We start from the raw sequence: 25,286 nt of genomic DNA, 5'->3' as shown, positions 1-25,286 counted from the left end.
GCAATGGTGTTCCCTGTAGTAACATATGGCTGCGAGAGCTGGACCATAAGGAAGGCTGAGCGAAGGAAGATCGATGCTTTTGAACTGTGGTGTTGGAGGAAAATTCTGAGAGTGCCTTGGACTGCAAGAAGATCAAACCAGTCCATACTCCAGGAAATTAAGCCAGACTGCTCACTTGAGGGAATGATATTAAAGGCAAAACTGAAATACTTTGGCCACATAATGAGAAGACAGGACACCCTGGAGAAGATGCTGATGAGAGTGGAAGGCAAAAGGAAGAGGGGTCGACCAAGGGCAAGATGGATGGATGATATTCTAGAGGTGACGGACTCGTCCCTGGGGGAGCTGGGGGTGTTGACGACCGACAGGAAGCTCTGGCGTGGGCTGGTCCATGAAGTCACGAAGAGTCGGAAGCGACTAAATGAATAAACAACAACAAGACCTGAGAAGGAAGGAAGGAGGGAAGGAGGGAAGGAGGGAAGGAGGGAAGGAAGGAAGGAAGGAAGGAAGGAAGGAAGGAAGGAGGGAAGGGAAGGGAAGGGAAGGGAAGGGAAGGGAAGGGAAGGGAAGGGAAGGGAAGGAGGGAGGGAGGGAGGCAATATGATGATTTTAAGAATAGAGAGAATGGAGCAATACTAAAATTATGGCATGAGCACTGTGATATAAGGCTAAGGGATTGAACCGTCATTGGGGAAACCCAGCTCAGTATCCATTCTGATCCATGGAAGATCACTGGGTGATTCTCTCTCAGCCCAAAGTCCATGGAATCTTAAGGTCTTCTAAAGCCAGAATTTTCCTATCCTGCTGAACTGCTTTCTGGGAAATATGAGACAATGTGGTTTTCTAAAATTATTCAAGTTGTTAAACTGCTTCTTGATATTTTAAAATCAATATATATTGCTCAAGTTTGCTTTGTAATGTGTGTGGGGATCCTCTAGGGTACTGTCATGGGTGTGCTATCCAAATGTGGCCCCATAAATTCTATCAAAGTCAACCAGTTCAACAAGCCAATCGGTAGAGGAGGTAGCAATAACTATACAATTAGTGACTTGGCTCCACCCAGCATTATTTACAAGTGGGGTCAAACTAGGCAACATTGTGGTCTTAACATCATAACTGAAGTTTTGCCCCTTTTGTCCACACAGGCATTACAGGCAATGTACCAAATGTACATTGTAATGCTGCTATCTTGCCTGCTTGGCCCCTCCTGCAGAGGCTGCTGTCTCCAGGCTCTTCCTCATAGTTTGTTCCTCTTCTCCTCACAAGTTGCTCCCAATGGAGGAAAAGCGAGATTATTTTCAGTGTTACCTGGTCTTCTGAAGCTGCTGGAAGGCTCTCAAGAACAGCAGGCAAGTGTAAAGGGAGGAGGCAGCAGGAGAAAATGGGAATCCACAAAACCTTCTTCCTTTCTTCTCGCGTAGGGATTAGGAATTGCAGCTCCCAGAATCTCTTGGTTGGTTTTCATGCAGGGGCTAATGAGAGTTGTAGTTAACCCGAATACCACAAGTTCCCCATCTCTGCTAGGAAGTGTTCTGTACAGCTATCCATATGGTTGAATTGTTGAAGGGCAGATGGCCTTCTCTTAGTAACATTAATACACGTTCAATCACGGGGAGGACAGTGTGATACCAGGGAATGCCAGTCTACTCCCAAATGGGGCCCAGCACCCTTCCTGTCCCACTTAACCTTGAGACTGTGTTGAAAACTATCAAACCTGAGTTTGAAATGCTGCAAAGCAAACAGCTGCTGGTAGCATTGCATTTCTTTGCAGTGATTTTCTGGGCTCCACAAATGCTCCGCTGAGGTGGCCGAGAGTTAAAGTAGTATTTTGGGGCAATCTGCCCCTTCCCACAGCAGACATTTGGTGAATGTACCCATCAGTTATGCTTTGGAACTGTGGTGTTGGAGAAAAATTCTGAGAGTGCCTTGGACTGCAAGAAGATCCAACCAGTCCATCCTCCAGGAAATCAAGCCAGACTGCTTGCTTGAGGGAATGATATTAAAGGCCAAACTGAAATACTTTGGCCACATAATGAGAAGACAGGACACCCTGGAGAAGGTGCTGATGCTGGGGAGAGTGGAGGGCAAAAGGAAGAGGGGCCGACCAAGGGCAAGGTGGATGGATGATATTCTAGAGGTGAAGGACTCGTCCCTGGGGGAGCTGGGGGTGTTGACAACCGGCAGGAAGCTGTGGCGTGGGCTGGTCCATGAAGTCACGAAGAGTCGGAAGCGACTAAACAAATAAACAACAACAACCCATCAGTTGCTCTCAAAGTTCCAAATCTGCCCCCAGATCAAAAAGACTGACCATCTTCTCTTAAATTGCCTCTGCCGACTCAGCTTGCCCACTGGATCCTTCTTAGTAGGAAGAGGTTTAAAGGACTTTCAGTTTCAAGTAAACTGGGGGCTGGACTTGACAAAGCAAACCAATAAGGTTTTGGCATGTTTTATTGTGCTTCTCTAGCCTCTCTATTTGAGGGTTAGCTGGATGCTTTCCAGCTGATTCCCCAGTGTTGCCTTTAGATTTGCCCTCCATGCATGATTTCTTTGAAGTTCTTAAGAAAGTAAGGGAGGTGACCTTGACAGAAATAGGCAAGAACCATTATCTAGGCAAAGGGGGCTGAAACATTATTTAAGGTCAGGGAAATAAGATAATATTCGGAAGCAACTCAGGCAAATGCCTCCTTGATTCACTGGAGTATAAGAAGGAGGGGAGATACCCCACAATTAGACTTTGCAAGACTCTGTTATTACAGCCAACACAGTGCACTTCTGGTCTTCTTGTGGAGTTGATTTTCTGTTCTGGTCTACCCAGTGGAGCTGACATGTTCTGACTCTCAGTTGCCAGCTCTTGATTGGCTGTAGCCAACTCTGATATCCAGGGATCAACTTCACTGGACTGTTGTTTTTTTCTGCAAATGGCAAGAACTGTCCCATGGTATAGATTGGATCCCACCCAAGTATGACAGAAACACATTTCTGTTCTTCATTTGTAGAAGCAACAATACTGGGATATAAAATGGGAAGATGTGGCATTTTTCTGACAGATAAGACTGGAGGAAGTGTGAACAAAGTTCTTAAACCTATCATTTATATAGAAGAGTTAACTATAAGTAATGGTTTCTTTAGGTCAGATAATTTACCCATCCCTGTGAATTAATGAGGAGAGAGAATCTCTCATATTGTTCTCATTGCGTTTTTTCCCTCATTCATCCCCTAATTTGTACTTATGGCCCATACTGTTAGAGTGAATAGGAGTATGCTGAGAAAGTTTATATAAAATCCGAAATATTATGCAGTTGTGGATACCAGATAGCATTGGCTGTTATGTTCAAATCACATTCTGCAAAATGGCCTTGCTTTGGCTAGTCTGCTGAGACAATAGATCTAATTGTCTTTATATATGTCATGTTCGCCGTTTCAATGTCTTTGATACATCGTAACGTTTCGCATGTCATTAGCTGGATGCGTGTTTCATCTTTCACGGGAGGATGAGAGGGGTTTATCTCTTGGCTGTGCTTTTGGAATGTATTTGGGTTATCTCTTGTGTTCAAGGTTACTTTCCCAGGCTAGCAGTTCTGACGGTTGCCAGCACCTGGGACGGGCGGCTCTGCTGGTAGGGAGGCGGGGTATGTTTGCAACGAGGGTTTTAAGTTTGTATTTGGCGCACTTTCTGTCATTCTCAGCTTTCTCTGTATTTGTCCTAAGATCCCTAATAAATCAGATTTCATTTAGCAACCTCTTGTGAGTCTGAGTATTTGGGCTGGGCAATCATTACAATATAGCAAGAACATAATTGTCTTTATATAGCAAGAAAAATAAATATAAAGAAGCAGCACATACAATGCCACTGAGCTTTAAAATACTCCATTTAGAAATTAGATAGTATTATGGCTTAGAAACAAACACCATTTTAATTACAATCCAAGAATATGTGGATCCTTGATAAAAATTCAAGCTGGACTTTAGTATGGAACTGCAAATTAAAGAAAAATGAAGGTCTTCATGCAATACTAATGCAAGTTTTGCAGGGAAAGTTGCAACTGAGTGTCTGCAGATAATAATCATAACTCTTCCTAGTCACGCTTCCAACTCCTGACATACTTTTCCAAGTTTTTCTTACAACTAGTGTTTTGATTTCCTTTGTCAGGTTGGCATGAAGCCTCTGATAGTTGGTCATTCCGGGCTGACACCTGGGTAGTTCAGCCTTACTGCAGCATCAGCCGCTCCCAAAGACTTCTCTGGAGTCATTTCACAGCCAAAAGATTCTTCCATAAGTAAATTATTCTTCAGTAAATAAGTAAATTCTTCCACAGTAAATAATTATTTTACTCATTGTGGATATTACTTGCTGCCCTTATGGCAGATTTCATTGCAGTATCAATCCAAGCATGTGGCTGAGCTGTGTGTTCACCTGCAAAATAAATCCTCCCTTCATTCTGGGACAGTATCTGAGAAAAATGGGTATGTTGGTATGGTGTGAAGATGATGAATGCTCCCATCGAATATTGGTCAAGGTCCCATTTTTGTACCACATATTTGCCACAGACCGATTTGAGATAATCTTTAGGTACCTGATGGATTTCCGCAAGGTCATCCATCATCACATCAACACACTTTTCCTCACTGAGCGCAGTAAAGAAATCAGAGTCAACATGCAAAGTATAGGATGCCAGAAGGACACCTATTCCATTAGGGAAATCATGATTTGGGTAGTAAATCACTCGTGACGGGAGATCTGTGATTGATCTCCCCCCTCGAATCCCATCATTCTCCCAAAATTTCTCAGTGCAAACCAAGGCAATTTTAGTAGCGCTTCCATAACTCACAGACCGCAGTACGCGAGACTTGGGAATTGAAAGAGGTGGCACAAACTTGATGAGTCGTGTGGCCTTTGCTGTAGCTGTGATGAGGACATAGTCAGCAATCAGAGATGCTGGGACAGAGCTGGCCAGCCATTTGTAGAAGACTCTCACTTTGTTGCCGGCGCGAAGTATCTTCTCCGCGGTGCAATTAAAATGGACGACTCTGACCATTTCCCGGAAGAAACTTTGAGGAAGTTGATCAAATCCCCCAACAATTTCATCAAAACTGAGTTTGAATGTGAGGAGGAAAAAACAAATACAAGTGGAGATTATCAGAGTTATTTTAGTGAATCTCAAAAAAGTGCACATTGTTTCTGAAGACAGTGTTAATGCAGTCTGTTATCAACTATTTTAGCCCATCAGCTTGAGATCAAAGGTCAGTCAGTTTCTGTTTCAGAACCAGCACTGTTTTAGCTGTCAATAGTCGCCAAGAAGATAAAATAGCAAATATAAAACTTAGAGACAAAATTTAACAATAAAAATAAATAACATGAAATGCACTCAATAAAAAAATACACAGAATAAACATATATACTGTGTATGTGTGTGTGTGTGTGTATCCAGTAGCTTTTGGCTTTTTCCCTCACCATCTCATTGTTTACCTGTTTTTTGAAAAGATGAAATGTTTCATAACAGAAATAAGAAATGAGTGATGAAATCCAGCTTCTTCATTCAGGATGTCCCCAATCATCTCAACAGCTGCTTTGCTCAAATTTCCTTCCTTAATGAGGTATTCCTAATATATGAAGAATTGGGAGCAAAGAGGATATTTAATGGGGGAAATTCATGAATTTACAGTAGGGTTCTTCTTCGATTGCACTGTTCTAATGCAAAAGCAGGCCACCTTATGGTGGTCAAGAGCTGCAGTTCCTGGAAAAGTGCAGCGGGCAGGTGAATGAGGCAAACAGTGTGGAAATACATCCATAGGCTTCCACAAGGGAAGCAATAGGGCAGATGAGGAAATGTGTGTGATGACATCATGATGCAAACACTACCACTTATTGCCCTGTAGCAGACAGCAGGACTCAAGTACATAAGGGCAAAATCTGCTTTATGATTACAGGCAGTCCTCACTTAATGGCCACAATAGGAACCAGAAAATTGGTTGTTAAGTGGTGTGGTCATTAAGTGAGTCACCATGTGACCAATTTTATGACCATTTTTACAACAGTTGTTAAGCAAATTCAGCTTCCCCAATGGACGTCTTTTGCTGGAAACCAGCAAAAAAGGTTGCAAATCACAATCACATGACCACAGGACGCTGCAGCTGGTTGTAAATGCGAGCTGGCTGCCAAGTGCCCGAATTGTGATCATGTGACCATGTCGGTGGTGCAACCGTTTGTGACAGACGTAAGTGTGAGTACAGGTCATAAAGTACTTTTTCGGAGGCCATCATAACTTCAGACCATCATTAAATGAGCACTCATTAAGCAGGGACTACCTGTATGATTATTTTTTTCATTGTAGGCACTGTCCAACTCCAGAGCATTTCTGGGTGGCTCACAATGTCACAAACTAAAGGCCAATACAATATAAAAAGTACAGGATAGATAAGAAAAAAAACAAGATAGCAAATCTGGCTAACAACACAAATACATATAAAAACACCTTCAACAAGGGGCTTCAGCCACCCTAGTCCAGGGCCAGGGAGAACAACCAGGTGTTATGGCCCTCCAGAATACCATCAGGGTAGAAGTCACCCCTATCTCAGGGGGAACCTCATTCCAGAGGGCAGCTATGCCATGACAGAGAAGGTGCCCTTCCTGGGTCCCAATAGATGACACTGTTTGATTGAAGGGACCTGGAGTACGCCAACCCTATGAGCACAGGAGATAGGTGGCCCCTCAGACAACCAGGCCCTATGCTACATAGGGCTTCATAGGTGGTAACCAGTAAGAAGCTGCATTGCCAATTTTCACCCGACAACAGCTGGGGAAAAGGAATTAAATTATCTTTCTACAAAGCCAGCTATGTCATTAGTTTAGGATGATGCATAGTGAGTAAGGATATGTGAATTTGTCAATTTTGATTTCTTAGTATCTCGTTGTACAATTATGTCAGTTTCAGTTTTTCTGCTTTGCATTTTTTCAGTGGTGAATTCAGTCAGTCCATTTCCATACCATTTTGAGTACTTCTAATTATGTTCATAATAAAATGTATATGCATTTGATATACATTTCTCCAAACATATTTTTGTTTAGAATTTTGATAAAGGTGCATAGGCTCAGCAATTTCCAATCCCTTTCCTGCATCGGGAAGCCCTTCGGACAGTCACTCACGCCCTTGTTATCTCCTATATAGACTACTGCAATGCGCTATACATGGCGCTACCCTTGAAGAGTATCCGGAAGCTTCAGCGGTCCAGAATGCGGCCGCATGGGCTATTTTCGGTGCCCCTAGAAGGGCGCACATAACACCTTTGCTATGCGAGCTCCTACATAATGACTGAAGTTGATCACAGCCATCTGGATTTTATGAGCTGGGGTAGTTAAGAAATTGTTTTAGAGGGATTTTATTAGAATTTTATTGTATATTTATTGTTCTGTATTGTATACCGCCCAGAGTCCCTCCGGTTGGAGGAGATGGGCAGTGACAAATTTGATAAATAAATAAATAAATAAATAAATAATTTTTTTCAATATATTTTGTACTTTATGTTTCTTAATAAATCCAATTTTCTGCAGGTTTTTCTCTGATAGATTTTTTTTTAATTGGCAAACTACATTGCAAACTTGAGAAAGCATGGCCAACAGCTGAATTTCAGTTCATTCATTAGCTTGGTTCAAAAAAATGCATTTTCAGTCACTGATGTCTCATCATCAGTGTTGAAGAGCAAGAGCCCGTTATTAGTGTGATTCACTCCCCTTTAATTCACCCATACTCCTAGACTGCCTGATGTTATTTGCATTGTTTTAATCATGTGTATTGGAGACAACATAACCATCTGAAGAAGATCATGAGACTTTTCATTTTGTGAAAAGAATGAATGACAACATCGGTTTTACCTTCACGGAAAATGAATCGTATTTTTCCTTCAGAAGGGTACAGTTTTCTGTGACCTGAGCAAGAAGAAAACACATCGTGGGTTTGAGTCGGATCTCTTACTTCCATGTGGAAGAAAATTTGTGTTTGCCTTGATCTAAGTTGGGCTCCCCACCTAAGTGAACCAAGAACATCTCCTATTTTTCCCTGGGTATAATTAGTATCAGCCCATTGAATGTTGTCCTTTGCTCACTAGCTGGGCCTGTTTCCTTTGGGGAGCAGACACAACTGAGAAGGGGTGCCCACCTTCTCATTAAATGCAGCCTCTGTTTTCACCTGATTCCTTTGAAACAGGAAAATTGATATCCCAATATTTAATACCAACCTGCAGCTTTCCTAGAACATTTGCCAGATTTTTTTTTCTAGAATGCTCAACCCATTGTTACCATGTAAATTTGTCAGTGCAATTTCAGTTTGGTTTGAGATTTGGACCCTTGACATATAAAATGAATGCATGTATCTTACTTTTAATCTTGGTTTCTTGACTTGCAGAGGAATATTAATCAATAAAATAATAGTCTTGACAACCATTCTTTTTCGCTATTGAAATCTTCTCATGACATATGTTTATTTAGTCCCCCATTATGTGAAAATATAATTCATTATTATATGTTTCCGCAATTGCTTTGATATCTTCAGTTAACCATAATCTAACTCATACAAAAGCCTGAAGTTTTAAATGGTATATATAATTATCTAACAAAATTCTCTTTATTTGTATTTGCCATATAAATCCCCATACATGTGGATTTTGCTCATTTTACTGCATAACATGGAAGAATCTAATCCATTTAGTTCTTCAGTTAGAGGCATGACTTCATATATTAAACATGAGATATGGATAAGGATTCCATACATAATATTCGAAGGCTTTTGTAAATCAAACTTAGCTGGAAGTACTTAGTTTTGTAACTCATTGTATATATTTAACAAGTCCCCCAATTTATGAAAAAAGCAGGACCATTGGGCCCTGTCAAAGACTTTCTTAGCATGAATAACAAAGCACTTCAATTTATGGTATTTTTAATTTTGTACATTGCATGTAATATAAACAAGCTCTTGTGTAAGAGCCCTTTGATAAAACCAGATGGAATTATGTACTGTGACTGGATTTGTTTCTACCTGGAAACCGCTTTTGGACTATTTGCTTATAACTGAAAAAAAATGAAGTTTTGATTTTGGGTTTTAACAATTAAATTGTTATTTTTCTATAGAAATAATATTAAGGTAAAGGTAAAGGTTTCCCTTGACGTAAAGTCCAGTCGTGTCCGACTCTAGGGGGCGGTGCTCATCTCCGTTTCTAAGCCTTAGAGCCAGCGTTGTCTGTAGACACTTCCGGGTCATGTGGCCAGCATGACGACACGGAACGCCGTTACCTTCCCACCTAAGCGGTACCTATTGATCTACTCACATTTGCATGTTTTCGAACTGCTAGGTGAGCAGGAGCTGGGACTAGCAACAGGAGTTCACCTCACCGCACGGTTTCGAACCGCCGACCTTCCGATCGGCAGCTCAGCGGTTTAACCCACAGCGCCACCACGTCCAGAAATAATATTAGTTAAGGTTTAATTAAGAGTAAGAGATAAATTATTACAATAAGCATTTGTATCTGTGTTGGAGAAGGTCAGAAGTCACTTTCTCCTTATTTTTTCTTGCTGTTCTTAACCTTTTTAATTTTTCTTTTTTCTTCTAGTTCTTTATTCAAGCTTTTCTGTACTTTGCATTTTAACTGTATCCTGAAATTTTAATAAAGTTCTTATCTTATTAAAAAAAAGATAAAACTAGATTGAATTATGTAGCTCTTTTGTATTTAATATAAGCATTTTATTGTATTTAATAACATTTGTGTTTAATATATTGTAATATTTTGTATGTATTATAAAGTGCTTTATGCACATTATTTCAGTTAGTATTATAGCGGCCTTCCTCCACCTTGCCCACCCAGGTATTAGACTACAATGCTCATAATCCCAACCAGAACTATACTAGGACATTAGATCTGTCCACTTGTCCATCCAGTTCCCTTCTCACAACTACCTTGTCCAGCGTCTCCTCAAACAACTGGTCAGCGGACTTCCCCCGCTCATTGGGATGAACTTGGTACCCAAAGATTTCAGGGTTGTCAGGTGCCATTTTGTGTCTGACATTTCTAATTAAATACCAGGCATTTTCATTAGTCAGTTGCATTGGGTTTAGACGAAGATTGAACTTGTTAATGTATTCACGAACAATTCTGTGAAGGGAAAAGCAACTCAGATTTATTTACAAGCTTATTTCGTTATCAAAATGAGAGAAAAGCACAATTTCATCAGATAAATTCATCAGGGTTGTTCTGCTCTCTGTTCTCAGTTACCACCAGGGACAATTGTCTGTTCCCACAGTTGTTCCCCTGGAATTGCTCCTCAGGGACAGACTGCCTATGATCCAGGAACTAGCATGTGACCCTAATGACTAGTAGCCTTGATAGTTTGATCCTCCATTAATTGGCTTAATCCCATTGTAAAATCATGTTTTAAAAAAGTCTTGCACTCCAGCTTTCCATCACAGAAACAGAGTCTTGATAGGAGATCCAACAATTACAAGGAAGTATCTATCCCTAATTTAATGCATAAGTTTACAGAAATATCACAGCTTCTAAAGCATACAGCTACTCTCTGGAACATCCACCCCCCCACAAGATCCAACTGGCCCTGATTCAGCTGGCATTTCAGAAAGCTTTAAAAACATGGCCAGGTTAATGGGGCCACAAGATGGATGCTATTTGTAGTGACCTTGTCCTTGGCTACTGCTATAGATAGATTTATTATTGTTATTGTTATTAGTTGTCTTTAAATGAGTTTTAATTTTATGTTAGCCACCAAGAAACGCTGCTGTGAGGTGGGCAGACAGAAATAAAAATGTATTAAAATAAATTAAATAAATATCGAGGTTCACTCTGCATTTTAAACAAATGCCCATTGGAATCATGGTATTTTCATTCACAAGTAAAAAGCAAGAAGAGAGTTGCTTTCTCTGTTTTTTTCAGGGTGGACTTTCCAGGCAGGCACCACCACTGAACAGGCCCCCATGTACTTAATTCCTGTCTCTTGACTAAAGCTGGGGACTAGAGCTGATGTCCAAGAGTGTAAGAGAATGGTGGTGGGTGGCTGGGGATGAGGTAAGTATCTTGTTCCTCTGAATCAAAAATAGAAACTAAAGTTTGTGTTTTTAGTTATTATAGCAATTAAGTGTAAGTGCTGGTTATCACCTTTAAAGCCCTACATGGCACAGGATCAGGTTTATTTGAGGGACTGCCTCTCCCTCAGAGTACCTGCTCATCCCACCAGATCAGATAGGGTAGATACGCTCCAGGTCCCTTGCCTTAAATATTTCCATCTTGTGGGACCTCAGAGGCATGCATTTTCCATTGCAACGCTTGCCAACACCCTCCCTCTTGAGATCCAGCAGGCCCACACCCTTTTAACTTTCTGGAAAGCGCTTAAAATCTGGCTTTTCCCCAAGTGTTGGGATAGGTTGAGATTGGAGTGGGAAGAGAATGTTGTGGTGCCAGGTTTTCCTGTTTTTTTGTTTTATTCTTCTCTGTTTTTATTGTTTGTATACAGGTAGTCCTCACTTGATGACCATTCATTTAGTGAGGATTCAGACTTACAACAGTGCTGAAAAACCGACATATGACCGGTCCTCACAATTATGACCGTTGTGGTGTCCCTGTGGTCACGTGATCGCAATTTGGGCATTTGGCAACCGGTTTGCATTTATGACTGTCGCAGTGTCCTGCAGTCATGTGATTGTCATTTTCTACCTTCCCAGCCAGCTTCCGGCAAGCAAAATCAATGGGGAACCGCATGATTCGCTTAACAACCATGGTTTGCTTAATGACCGTAGTGATTTGCTTAATGACTGCCACAAAATAGGTCATAGAATTGGGTCAGATTCTCTTAATGACCACTTTGCTTAGCAACTGAAATTCCAATCCCAATTGAGGTTGTTAAGTGAGGACTACCTGTATAGTGTTTTATTCTTTGGCTATGTGCTGCCCAGAGTTTGGTTTTAAGATGGGCAGCCATACAAATGTTTTAAATAAATAAATATACTGCCAATTCCACATGGACTTTTGGTTCTTTACAACAATCCAAACATAAAAAGAACAATAGTAAACCATTTGAAAACTGGCAAGGACAGGATTCTCCTCAGCAGCTGTCTCAGTAATCTCACATCCCAAATGCTCTTTGGTGCAATTCTGTTTTGACCATCCTTGTAAAGACCTCTCTCCACATCTCACCACCTTCCCTACTCAGAAAGTGCAATTGCACAGGTCAATTCTATTCAGAATAGGTGGCCCCGCAGGGACCCACGTGCCAAGACAGACGGGTCTTTTTAAATAACAGCCAGCAGGGCAAATATTAGGATAAATATTGTTTGATAAACAGTTTTCTTACACCATCTTTGATGCTACATTTTGTACTTGTACAAGCTTTCTGGATACCTTTCGGAGTCAAGTCCTTATCAACATCCTTGAGTCCTGTTCCAGTAGGCAACTTAACAGTTATCATTTTTCTAACAATATATCTAAAATTTCAGGAAGGCAACAATTTATTAAATGTGAAGGATTTTGCCTCTGACATCAGATGAGGGGATGGAGAAAGGCCTGCCAATCAACCTTACCTGTGGGCTTTGGGCAGACGCATAGGCCCCAAATCAACATACCAGCCTTCTTCTCGGTGAGTCTTAATGCGCCCTCCCACGTGGTTACTGGCTTCCAGGATCACAACCTAGGAAAAAAATGTACTGATGGGGAATGGGTTGTTCTAATTTCTCTCTCTTCTCATAAGTATTTGGTGATCCATACATATCTGTGGCCCAAGAACTCCTTGCAGATCTCCCTTTGGCTTCACATGAACCTTGATTCACTTTTACAAACCCTGTAACCAGCACTCCTATTGGCTGGAGTTATATCCTTTGTTGGCCATTGGTTTCAATTGAGGGTATTCATCTGAAGGCAATAGGCTAGTTAGGAAATGCCAGGCAGACCTCAAATCCAGCAGCAAGTGATCTTTGTTACGACTGAGGTGCTGGCTCAAGAAGATGTGAAGAAGAAGAGGAAAAAGTGCCGTACTTCACTTAATGACTGACCCAAATCTATGACTGAAATAATTTTTCAACTTTCCATTGCTGACTCTTCCCCCTCCAAAGGACACAACCTCACAACCTCACCTTAATCCAGCCTTTCTCAACTTTTTGACCCCAGAGGAACCCTTGAAATATTTTTCAGGCCTGAGGGAACCCCTGCATATTCAGGCTCAAATATAGGCCAGAAGTTACAAAATTATTTTATTCATTTCATGAGTAGGCCTGTGTATATGTATTAATGTTCTTAAACAAAGTATAAAGAATGAAACTGACTTCTTTAATGTGAAGTTGCCCGAATTTGAAATAATTTTTTAAATAAATTGTGATCACCCAGGGAACCCCTAGTGACCTCTTGCGGAACCTGAGGGTGCCACGGAACCCTGGTTGAGAAGCCCTGCCTTAATCCATTCATTTATTCATTCACTGGTCTGACATTTATCCACTTTATCCCATTAATATAAAGCAATGTTCAGCAATTGCAGTATTATAAACAGTTATGTCCTTTTGTAGTTGTTCTGCTCCTAAGAGACCGCAGTTGAGAGAAATCAAAATTCAGTCATTGGAGTAAATGTTCACAAACTAATAATAATCCATTTTTAGCCTTTATATTATTAGTCTAAGGTTATACTTGCCCATCCCCACCCACCACAATGGCCACTTCTATTCTGAAACCAACCCAAACACGCCTAATTTATCTTTTTCTGAGTAAAAGGCAGTTGAGTAATTACCCGATGCCCAGCTTCTTTGAGTAATTTGGCAGCAGTCAATCCACTTATTCCTGCTCCGACAATCACAATACTCTTAGGCTTCAAGGTCCTTCCTAGTCCATGTTTGGCAATAGCCAACCACTTTTCGTATTCAGGATCCTGGAAACATTCTTCCAGATTGTTAACGTGATTTTCAGATCCCAGCACACTCGTGAATAGTAAAAGCAGAAGTAGCACTAGAAATAAGCAAAAACAGATATGAATTTATTTTTGTCCTGACCTCTTCTTATTCTGTTCTAATACCTACTTCACTTGCATTCTAACCACTTTTGATTATTTCAGGATGTGGATAACAGATTGAAAAATATTGCAATACGGAATGCATCTTTTCATGGTTTGGGATATTTCATTCCCTTTGGCTTCTCCCCCAATTTTCTGTTCCCATCCCCAGCAGCTAATCAGGATGCCCACTGGGTATCCTCAGTCCTTTTGTGGGGGTGGGGGTGGGGGGCATAGTCAGTGTAATATATAAGACCAAATCTAGTTTTATTAACATCTTTGACTTCCTCGTTGATGAAGAATGAATTGAACTGAAACTTAGCCAGCCTCCAAAATTTGCAGTTTTTCAAATTTTGCAATGCAGTTTATTCTGCAGTTTATAACTAACAGCAACAGAAGTTTATTAGGAAAAAGTGTGTATTGATGAAGATACCATGAAGCCATAAATTCTAATCCCGCCTTAGGCACAAAGCCAGGTGGGTGACTTTGAGCCAGTCTCTCTCTCTCCCCCACTCTCCCTCTCCTTCTCCCTCTCTCTCTTTCTCTCCTCCTTTTTTTAAGACTGATAGAATACAAGTCTAAAAGAGAAACAGGAAAGGCTAAAATGGTGCAGGAATAAACAAAAAAGCATATCAGACCAGTGGCTTCTGACCTTTTCCAGCACAGGTATAAAAGTACATAAACATCTCTTACTATTAACTCAACATTTAGTAACATCGTATCTCTAAAATCAAACCATTCAATCATCAAAACCTAAAATGAAGACTTCATACTTTTGGGTTACAAGCAAATAGTCCAAGAGCAGCTTCCATATGGAAACAAGACTAGCATTGATAAGAGCCAGTCCCTCTCTCTCAGCCCTAGGAGGAGGGAGACACTGGCAAACCACTTCTGAAATTGCCAGGAAAACTGCATGAACTTGTCTAAGCATTTCACCAGGACTGGAGTTAAGACTGGTTTAAAGGCACCCCCATTATCCCCACCAAAACATCTAGCTATTGCTAGTAATGGTCCAATACAATCTTTATGCAAAGTCTGGGGAATGACTGAAAATGGAAAATTGTTGTTAATGATGGCTTAAAAGCTCTTCTGTTGTTTTAAAGTACTGTTGATGATGGATTTCCAAAACTTTTCAATATAAAGGCAAGCTGCCTGGACGTGGAATCACAGCCTTAGAGTCCATGTGCTTTGCAATAGAACACAGAGATTTCTGAAACCATATTTTATGCAGTTGAGCCCATAATGTTGTAATTATCCTGAGGAATTCCAAATGGCTTTGAATATTGTGCACAATATTCAGAATAATCTAAGTCCAATTCATTCTGTTTCTGTCACATATTTGCTTATACCTTTTGTTTCTAAGCTGCCCAGAATCACTTTTATAGTGAGACGGGCAATGTATAAATTTAATAAAATAAATAAATAACATATTTATTTATTTAATTTATATGGCTACCCATCTTATTTGCAACGCTGAGCGTTGAACATAGCTAAAACCATTAATATAATAATGCGAAGTGAAAATATACAGGTATATATATATACTGTGGGTGGGTGTGTATTTACCCAACAAGAATAAAGGAAAAAAGTGGCAGCCCTGATAGGCTACTTTGCCTTGATCTCCAACTCCCATGCTCTTCTAAGATTTCTTCTTTTTTTGCCTTTGGATCATAAATACCAGATGCTGTCTCCTTTAGGCTTGTCAGAGGTTCAGAGATTAACTGGCTAATATACGATTCATGATCTAATAAACTCATTTTTGAAATTAATTGGGAGGCAAAAACTTTCCACTTGAAGAATGTGCTATAATAATTCTGCATCTCTTCCCATTGCTATACTATTACCTTAAATATCCTTTATCCTGTCATTTCCTAGGCTCTAACTCACTTCCATTTATGAGATCTGGAAATCCACAAAAGATCTAAAGATGAGTAAGAGAAGTAGATCTGTCTAATGAATTCCCACTTGGAAATTTGCTTTATAGAAGCAGTACAGAGGAAGATGTCATATAAATGGAGGAATGCAAATACTAGTATGCTAAGTTCTTTTGATTAGGTATGTGGCAAAATATCTTAAACCAACAATCTTTCATTTACCCCATTGCACTGAGATACAAACAAATTTGGGCTGACGCCAATTTAGAAATGGATAATTCCAAGTTGGATATTTCTGGCAACGGTGTCCAAGAATTCTATTCAAGCCTTTTTAACTGTGGAAATTAATCCTGTTGCATCTACAGTCAACCTACCAATTTAATAAAAGGTTGGTTAGTTCATTCATTCATACTAAATCAGATTATTGGCCTGCCTGGTCCTAACGCTCCCCAATGTGGTGTCTTCCATACATGTTGTATATTGATTTCTGCTACCATCACTCAGCATGGCTCAGTGTATTGCAGAAAAACAGTAATAAAGGCAGGTTTAGCTTACTCTACGGCAGAGAAACACCATTCTTGTTCTCCTCAAATCCTTTTCAGTAGGGACTGTATCTCTAGTTTCATATGCTTATTATAACACTGAGCTATAAAAGGTTATGCATTCTAACTTGCATTGGAATCTCAGAACAAAATAATTCACTTACAGAAGGACTCCATCATCTGACCATTGGCTAATAGCACCAAGCGACGGTTCGTATTCTATAGAGAGCAAATGGTGCCAAGCACCCCAGCAATGTGGTTGAGAATCCAAGGACACTGGCTTTCTCAAGAAGTCCTTCCCTTGGCAGATGTTTTATAATGCAATCGCCTCCCCCAGGCCTGTTCCAGCAGATGATAATACATGTCATCTGATAAGGTTGAGCAAAGTTAGCATTGCACGTATTCTTCAGGAATAATACTGTGTCGCGACTTCCTAGCATATTTTCAAAGGAAATGCATATTTCATTTTAACACCATACTAGGACTGACAGATTAAGAATGCAGAGAAACATTTATGCCTTGCAGCATGGTAACAAATAGAATTTGTTCTGCTTGATAAAGGTCTACCTGCAACACTCTAAAATGTGGACATATTGTTGCTTTGAATAAGTGCCTTATGATGTTAGCATCTTTATTTACAATCTGTGTGACATTCTGAAGAAATTCTAAAAGGTTGGTGAGACAGGATTTACCTTTGTGGAATTCATGCTGATTTTCCTTCAGCCAGGACGAATTTCCAGTTCTTTAGCACCGAGCCTTATCTGAGTGACAAGTTATATATTCTCACTTGGAGGTCAATAATTTCACACTTAAGTTCTTTAATAGGTAGATGCCATCAGAACCCAATTACAGTGGTCAATTAGTTTGTGACTGCCTTCTTTTTAAATCATGAGAAAGTGCTGGATCCCCTGAAATTTCAGGCTGCTCAGATGCAGGGTACACAATGTGGAATGGCTCATCAGGTTGGGTGGCTTAGAAACACCAAAGGTTTACAGCCAGATTGTAATGGTTGCCTATCCCAAACACTCAGACTCACAAGAGGTTGCTAAATGAAATCTGATTTATTAAGGAAACGAAGGCAAATACAGAGAAAGCTGAGAATGACAGAAAGCACGCCAAATACAAACTAAAAACCCTCGGCTGCAAACGTAATCCCTCCCCCCTACCAGCAGAGCTATCACCCCCCATCCCAGGTGCTCGTAACCGTCTTCCATCCAGCCTGGGAAAGCAACCTTGAATACATGAGATAACCCAAATACATTCCAAGCCCGCGGCCAACAGATAAGAACTCCCTGAACAGGAATCGTCCTTCCTCCGGAGATCAAACACGTATCAGGCTAATGACATGCGAAACGTTACGATGTACCAAGCACATTGAAATGGTGAACATGACATACCGCCTCCCCCAAAAAAATTAAGGCCACGGTTTAGAGGGGTAAGCAGTATGGAATCGGGTAACAAGGATAGGAGAAGCCACATCGCGAGCGGCTACCCACTCAGGATGAGGGAAATGCTTCCAGCGAACTAAATATTGTAGTGTGTTGCGAATGCGGCGAGAGTCCAGAATTTCTTTAACTTCAAAGTGTTGTTGCCCATCAATCATGATGGGAGGCGGAGGTGGAGGTTGATCATGCCAGCGGTCAGAGCGAGTAAGGGGTTTGAGCAAACTGCAATGAAAGACAGGATGTAAGCGTTTTAGGTTATGTGGCAAATCAAGTTTAAAAGTCACAGGGTTGATTTGGGCAACAATGGGAAAAGGACCCACAAACTTAGGAGCCAATTTCTTTGAAGGTTGAGAGGACTTGATGAACTTAGTAGACAGATATACCATGTCCCCCACTTGAAAGGCAGGGTGAGGGGCACGCTTCTTATCAGCGTACTGTTTGTAATCTGACTGAGCGTCAGCTAGTGCCTGCTGGATGACCGGCCAAGAATCTGCCAACTGTGTTGACCATTCGGATGGCGAGGCCAGCGAAATGGAAGGCTGTGGCAAGTCAGGGATAGGGACAAAATCCCTGCCATGTACAGTGCGAAAAGGGGTTTGACCGGTGCGTTGATGAACAGCGTTGTTGTAGGCAACTTCAGCAAAAGGGAGGAGGTCAACCCAGTTGTCTTGTTGATAATTCACAAAAGCTCACAAATATTGCTCCAATGTGGAGTTGAGCGCTTCCGTGGCTCCGTCAGTCTCAGGATGCCACGCCGTGGACAATGCCTGCTTAGTGCCCAGTAGTTTTAGGAATGCCCGCCAAAATTGAGAGGTGAACTGTGTGCCCCTGTCCGAAATCAAGCGAGAGGGACATCCGTGTAACCTGTACACGTGTACAAGGAAGAGGCGGGCCAATTGTCGTGCGGAAGGAATGGACACGCACGGAATAAAATGGGCTTGTTTAGAGAAGTAGTCCTTGACGACCCAAATCACAGTTTTACGTTGACTAGTGGGTAACTCCACAATAAAGTCCATAGAAACCTCATCCCAGGGGCAAGCGGGACTAGCCACCGGTTGCAACAGTCCTTGGGGTTTTCCCACTTTGCGTTTTGACATAGCGCACACAGAACAAGAGGCCACATACTCTTTCACATCTTTGCGCAGTGTGGGCCACCAAAACTGTCGGCGAACCAGGTGCAAAGTTTTCACAAACCCAAAATGTCCCACAACCTTATCATCGCGTGAACGGAGCAACACGTCTTTTCGCAAACTGTCAGGGACATAGAGACGGTTGGATTTCCAAGCGAAACCCTGGGCATTGTCATAATAGAGACATTGTCTCTATTAGCTAGCAACCAAGTATCAGTCTTTAGTTCTTTTAGAAACTTTTGTTGCAATTGAGAGGGAATAGACCAAGTGCCTGGCGGCGCTGAATCACTGCCGCCCGGTTGCTGCGCACAGGCTTGGCTGCGAGTCACAGCCTGCATTCCCAATTGTGGCTGTGTCCACAGCGTGCTGACCACCTCTGGTGCTGAGCAAGAATCTTGGGGTTGCCAGGACAATGCATCTGCTAGAAAGTTCTTTTTCCCCGGGATAAACTTCAGTTTGAAATTAAATCGATTAAAGAACTGAGCCCAGCGCACTTGTTTAGGGCTCAGCTTGCGGGGGGTACTAAGGGCTTCCAGGTTCTTATGGTCAGTCCACACCTCGAATGGATGATTAGCCCCCTCGAGCAGGTGGCGCCAAGAGTCCAAAGCCGCTTTAACTGGAAACGCCTCCTTTTCCCACACATGCCGTCTTTCAGTTTCAGAGAATTTGCGGGACAGGTAGGCGCAGGGTTTTAAGCACCCCGCCCCATCGGCTTGCATCAACAGGGCTCCAATGGAATAATCAGAGGCATCAACTTGAACCACAAATGGCTTAGAAGGGTCAGGGTGTTGTAAGATCAGCTCCTGGGTAAAAGACTCCTTCAGCTTATCAAACGCCGCCTGACAAGCTGGCGTCCATCTCAGCAGCACGCCTGGGTTTTTTACTCTGCGCGTCTCCCCCATCCCTTTTGTCCGAAGCAACTCAGTCAGTGGCAAGGCTATTTCAGCGAACCCCCTTATGAATAACCTGTAGTAATTGCTGAACCCCAGGAAACTTTGAAGTTGCCTGCGGGTGCGGGGTCTTTCCCATTCCAAGATAGCCTGAATTTTTGCAGGATCCATTTCAATGCCCTTATCTGAGATTCTGTACCCCAAATAATCAATTTGTGTTTGATGGAAGGCACATTTGGACAGTTTGGCATACAACTCAGCTTTCCTGAGCTTGCGAAGCACCTGCTTAAACAAGGTATACATGTTCTTCCAGAGTTTCAGTATAAATCAATACATCATCCAAGTACACCAATACCCCTTTAAACAGATGTTCATGGAGTACCTCATTGATCAATTGCATAAACACTCCAGGAGCCCCAGCCAACCCAAAGGGTAACACCTTATATTGAAACGCTCCCAATGGGCAATTGAATGCCGTTTTCCATTCATCCCCCTCCCGGATCCGTACCCGGTAATAGGCTTCCCTTAAGTCCAGTTTGGAGAAGATTTTCCCCTTGGCCAGATGTGCTAACATATCCTTTATCAAAGGCAGGGGATATTTATTGGATATTGAGACTGCATTGAGCCCACGGAAATCAGTACAGAGTCTTAATGTCCCGTCCTTCTTTGGGTGGAAGAGAACCGGCGCTCCCACTGGTGAGTTAGCCGGTTCGATGAACCCTCGTGCTAAGTTTTTGTCCACAAACTCCCGTAACAAAGTTAGTTCCTTTTGAGTCATTGAGTAAATCTTTTGCTTAGGTAATTGGGTGTTAGGCACCAGCTCAATGGCACAGTCAGTTTTCCGATGGGGGGGCAGTTGATCCGCTTCTTTCTCCCCAAACACATCAGCAAATGCCTGGCACTCCTCCGGCAGACCCTCCAGAGGAGGGGCTAGGTACTGCGGAGTCGCAGCTGCCGCTACCCCTACCACCTCCTCTGGGGCTTCATGTCCCTCTGGTGCTTGATAAAATCCATCCTTAAAGGTGACAGTTCGATAAACCCAATTTATTTGTGGGTTCTGCTAGACCAACCATGGAACACCCAGAACCACAAACGGACCCCCCACCGGAGCCACTACAAACGACAGACCTTCCCGATGGCTACCCATTTGTAAGGCCACTAGCCCGGTGAATTGCGTGACCGGTTTGCCCCCAGCCATGGACCCGTCCAGTTGGGTAAACGCAATGGGTCTTTGCAACGGAAAGGTAGGTAGCTCCAAGGCAGCTACCACGTTGGGATGCATTAAGCACCGTGAACACCCCGAATCAATCATTGCCCACACTTCTATCGTCTTCGACCGGGATCCCAATTTTAACTTCACCGTGGGAATGCGATAGCTGCCACTCACCAACACAGGCTCGCGCCCTTCTTCCACCACCTGCCCTGCGGCGCCCTTTAGAGCAGGTGGCTGGCGTTTCCCGCCGGCTGTAGCAATTCGGGTTCCCCCTTGTCCTCGTAGAACGGTACGCCTTCCAGCTCACTGTTGCCCACCGCTGCTTTCATTTTCCTCGGTAGGGAAGGGGACTTCGCAGTCGACTTCCCCTGCCGGTCGTCACCCTTTGCCCTCGGGCACGCAGCCGCGTGGTGCCCCTCCTTACCGCATCGCAGGCACTGCCCCTTCGCATACCGACGCTCCTTCTCCTCTTCCCAGGACCGTTGCCCAGATCTTCCCACGGAGCCCGACGGGCGACTGGGTTTTCTGACTTGCCCCGACTTCGCTGCTCTTCTCTGCGCAAACACCTCATGGGCATGCTCAGCCTTGCCGGCGAGCTGGATCCACTCATACAAACTATCAGGGTCATCTCGTCCCAACGACCAGCGCAGTACTTCGGTGTTTAGGCCATCCTTGAACAGTTCTATGACCGTTGCCTGTGACCAGTCTTCCACCTTCCCCGCCAGCGCTTTAAACTCCAGCGCGAAGTCAGCCACCGATCTCGATCCCTGCTTGAGTTCTCTCAGGGCACGCTTCGCCCGCTCTTTGGCTAAGGGATCCTCGAAATGATGCTGTAGAGCCCAGAGGAATTTGTCGAACTTCTCCAGTTCGGGAGCTTCCGACTGGCACATCTGTACATACCAGTCCACTGCCCTCCCTTTCAGCTTGGTAGCAATGGTGATGATTCTCGCTTTTTCCAATCGAAAAAGTGACCCCCACTCCTCCATGTATGCCTTGGCATTCGTTAGGTAGAACGAGAGCTTTGTTGGGTCCCCGTCGAACTTGACAGGGAAGTCCCTCAATCCACCGCCCGACGGGCTGCGCCCCCCCACTGAGGGTTCGGCTGCTCTGACAGCTCCCGCCTGCCTCCGCTCCGGAACGGGCGGCGACGCTAATTCCACTTGGTGAGCCTGGTCCCCTTCTCTTGGGCGCGCTGCCCTTCGCCGTTCCGGGGACTGCACCTGGGAGGAAGGGGTCGAATGCCGCTGGCTTGACCCCTCCCGCACTTCCTTCAGCAAACTCAGGTCCACGCTCATTTTCTGCAGGATAAGTTCCAGAGAGTCCATCTTCGACTCCAGCACCCGGATTCGGTCTGGAGTGGGGGAGTCCCCTCTCACCGGCACCTGAACCACCGTGGGCGATAGCGGGTACCTCTGCCTCCAGGACGAACCCCTCACCTCCGAGAAGTCCCCCCGGCTTTCATCCCAGGTGACCAGTTCGCCCAGGGTGGTCACCATGGTTTCTGGCGCCGTTTTCATGCCCGCAGCTTCACCTTCCGACCCCGAACTCGCCTCCTCCCGAATTGCTGAGAGTTTGCCCAGGGGGGGTCGGTCAGAGCGCACCACGGTAGAATCAGGCTCTCCCTCACTCGACCCCTCACTCTCCACCAGTAGCACGTCAGGATCGATCATCGCTGGCACTCTCCCTCACAGGGTCAGACAACCTGTCTTCTCCTGGAAAGGGGCCAGCGGGATTTGCAATTTTGGATTCTCAGCTTTATGTAATGGTTGCCTATCCCAAACACTCAGACTCACAAGAGGTTGCTAAATGAAATCTGATTTATTAAGGAAACAAAGGCAAATACAGAGAACGCTGAGAATGACAGAAAGCGCGCCAAATACAAACTAAAAACCCTCGGCTGCAAACGTAATCCCTCCCCCCTACCAGCAGAGCTATCACCCCCCATCCCAGGTGCTCGTAACCGTCTTCCATCCAGCCTGGGAAAGCAACCTTGAATACATGAGATAACCCAAATACATTCCAAGCCCGCGGCCAACAGATAAGAACTCCCTGAACAGGAATCGTCCTCCCTCCGGAGATCAAACACGTATCAGGCTAATGACATGCGGAACATTACGATGTACCAAGCACATTGAAATGGTGAACATGACACAGATGATTTCCCCAACAGCACCAACAACTGGTGTAGATTGCAATGCAAAACTTCTGCATGTCCATGTGTAGGCATATGGGTGGTGGGGGTGGTTATGGCTCTTAAGCTCAGTGGGGTTAACCAAGCAAATATCCCCAGTTTTACTTTTCATCATCTAAGAAGGTCACATATTTGAAGACAGAGATTAAAAAAATAAAATATAGTATCCACCATCCTCATTTATGTGGTGGCCAGTCAGATCTCCTGCTCCTCTACTTAGATTTCCTTCTTTAATTAAATATTCCAAAACGGGAGACATGAACAAAGTACCATTACTTCCTAATCCATGTTTTCGTTTTAGATAATTGAGTCCAAAGTTGCTTTTCAACTAAAATAAGACCAGGCCAAATCCAGAGTTTGCCCTCTTCTATCTACAAGAAGTTTCTCCATCAGCAAGAAATCCTAGCGGAAGAATGGTGGTGGATGATCCTTGTGGATTCTCACCCCTTCCACACTGTTTCCTGTGCTCAGTCTTTTAGCTTAGTTTGTGCTGAGTGTGTCCTCTCTGGTAAAGGACAGTTATGATGGATGGAAAATAAGCATGGACCTATCCTTATAAACATTAGTCTGGCAAGTCTGATTCTAATAACTGTGTAGCTAATTTAAAATTGTGCTCAGCTCGACCACAAGAAGTCACCTGATACCATTACTATAATACTGTAATTATAGTAGCTGAAATCTAGATTCTTAAATTTCTCTCTCTCTATGCCAGCAATATCCTGCGGTTGCAAAACAAAGAACGTGAAAAACCCAAGAATACTTTAGTCAAGACTACTATGGACTTGGGATTGTGGCCATGAATATTTGTGTTTTTTTTTCTCCTACCTCATGTCTTCTGTTGATTTTACATAAATTTAGTGCTCCAACATAATTTTCCTTATTTCAGCAAAGTTTTCTTTGCAGAAACCACTCTTAGTACATAGTTCCAGTGAGATGGCCCAAAGTACACAGACTTTTGGAGGATTGCACAGACGGACTTGTCCATTTAGGTCAATGGGCTTCTTTGGGACTTCAAAGGAAACGTCACTGGCGAGGGTCCCGGCATGGCCATTTCCAAAATGATAAGATGAAGTATATTTGTATCAACTTTATTATGGTCATTGACCAGAATTCAACAAGTTAACAGCAGATGAAACAAAATAAAACGGGATAGTTTACAACAAGATCATAGATAGAATCAAAGTGCATCTGGTTTTACAAACAGGACAAGATCCAGTGGCTGGGACACCAAAGAGATCCCTGGGTTTGAAAGTGGGTGTGGTCAGATGAGGTGGCTTGCCCTGGTTAAGCAGTGCCCCCAAACGTATCCAGTGTATGATAATGATTTATTTGTATATTCATGCCTTAGATGGTATGGTGTAAAAAAATAAGTGAGATTATATTGTATCTAGAGCAAAGTTTCCCAGCCCATTTTCTTGAAACAGGGACACTTGCTGTCTGAAAGCTTCTTCTCTCACGTTGTGCATCTTCCTCCTGAAATTTCAGTCCTGAAGTATATTTCTCACAAGGGAGAGCCTTTTATTGTGGAAACACTTTTTATTCCTTCCCACTCATCATTAGGGGTTATCCAGACCATACATTAAATGTGCTGCCTGTGTGTGATTAGGGTAAATATGTCAGGATTAGGGTACCCTTGATATTTCCAAGCAAGAATATAGAAGTCATATATCTCTTCAAAGTAGGGTAGATTTTGGTTATCTGATTGGAACCACAAATAAAGGTAATAAATAAGAACAGGGAAATACAATTTATAATACTCCCTTTCCCCAACTAAGGGTATTAGACATGTGAGGCCACCCTGGGAAGGACTTCCCTGCAGCCGTCTGCCTTCCCACCAGTGTCTTGCACAATTCTCCATATACCCATTACATCTTTCACCTACCCCTGCTGCCCACATCACTCTCGTTCTTCTCCTCCCACTCTTCAACCCTGTATTGTCCTCCCCATATCACCAATGCCTCCACCACCACCACCACCA

At 43.0% G+C, this 25,286-nt stretch overlaps 1 protein-coding gene across 1 annotated transcript; it reads right to left on the bottom strand.

Annotated features, from left to right (window-relative positions):
* Positions 1–4,328: 4,328 nt before the first annotated feature.
* On the bottom strand, positions 4,329–22,787 carry LOC134489931 (L-amino-acid oxidase-like). The gene is made up of 7 exons (XM_063292807.1): positions 22,649–22,787; positions 13,766–13,986; positions 12,573–12,679; positions 9,945–10,140; positions 7,871–7,924; positions 5,468–5,601; positions 4,329–5,091 (listed from the first exon to the last, which is right to left on the bottom strand). The coding sequence occupies exons 1-7, from the start codon at positions 22,785–22,787 to the stop codon at positions 4,329–4,331; spliced, it is 1,614 nt and encodes a 537-aa protein (XP_063148877.1).
* Positions 22,788–25,286: the final 2,499 nt, after the last annotated feature.

This window comes from Candoia aspera, chromosome 2 (assembly GCF_035149785.1).
Source record: "Candoia aspera isolate rCanAsp1 chromosome 2, rCanAsp1.hap2, whole genome shotgun sequence".
In the NCBI taxonomy this organism is placed as follows: Eukaryota; Metazoa; Chordata; class Lepidosauria; order Squamata; family Boidae; genus Candoia; species Candoia aspera.
This window is presented reverse-complemented; position numbering and strand designations above follow the sequence as displayed.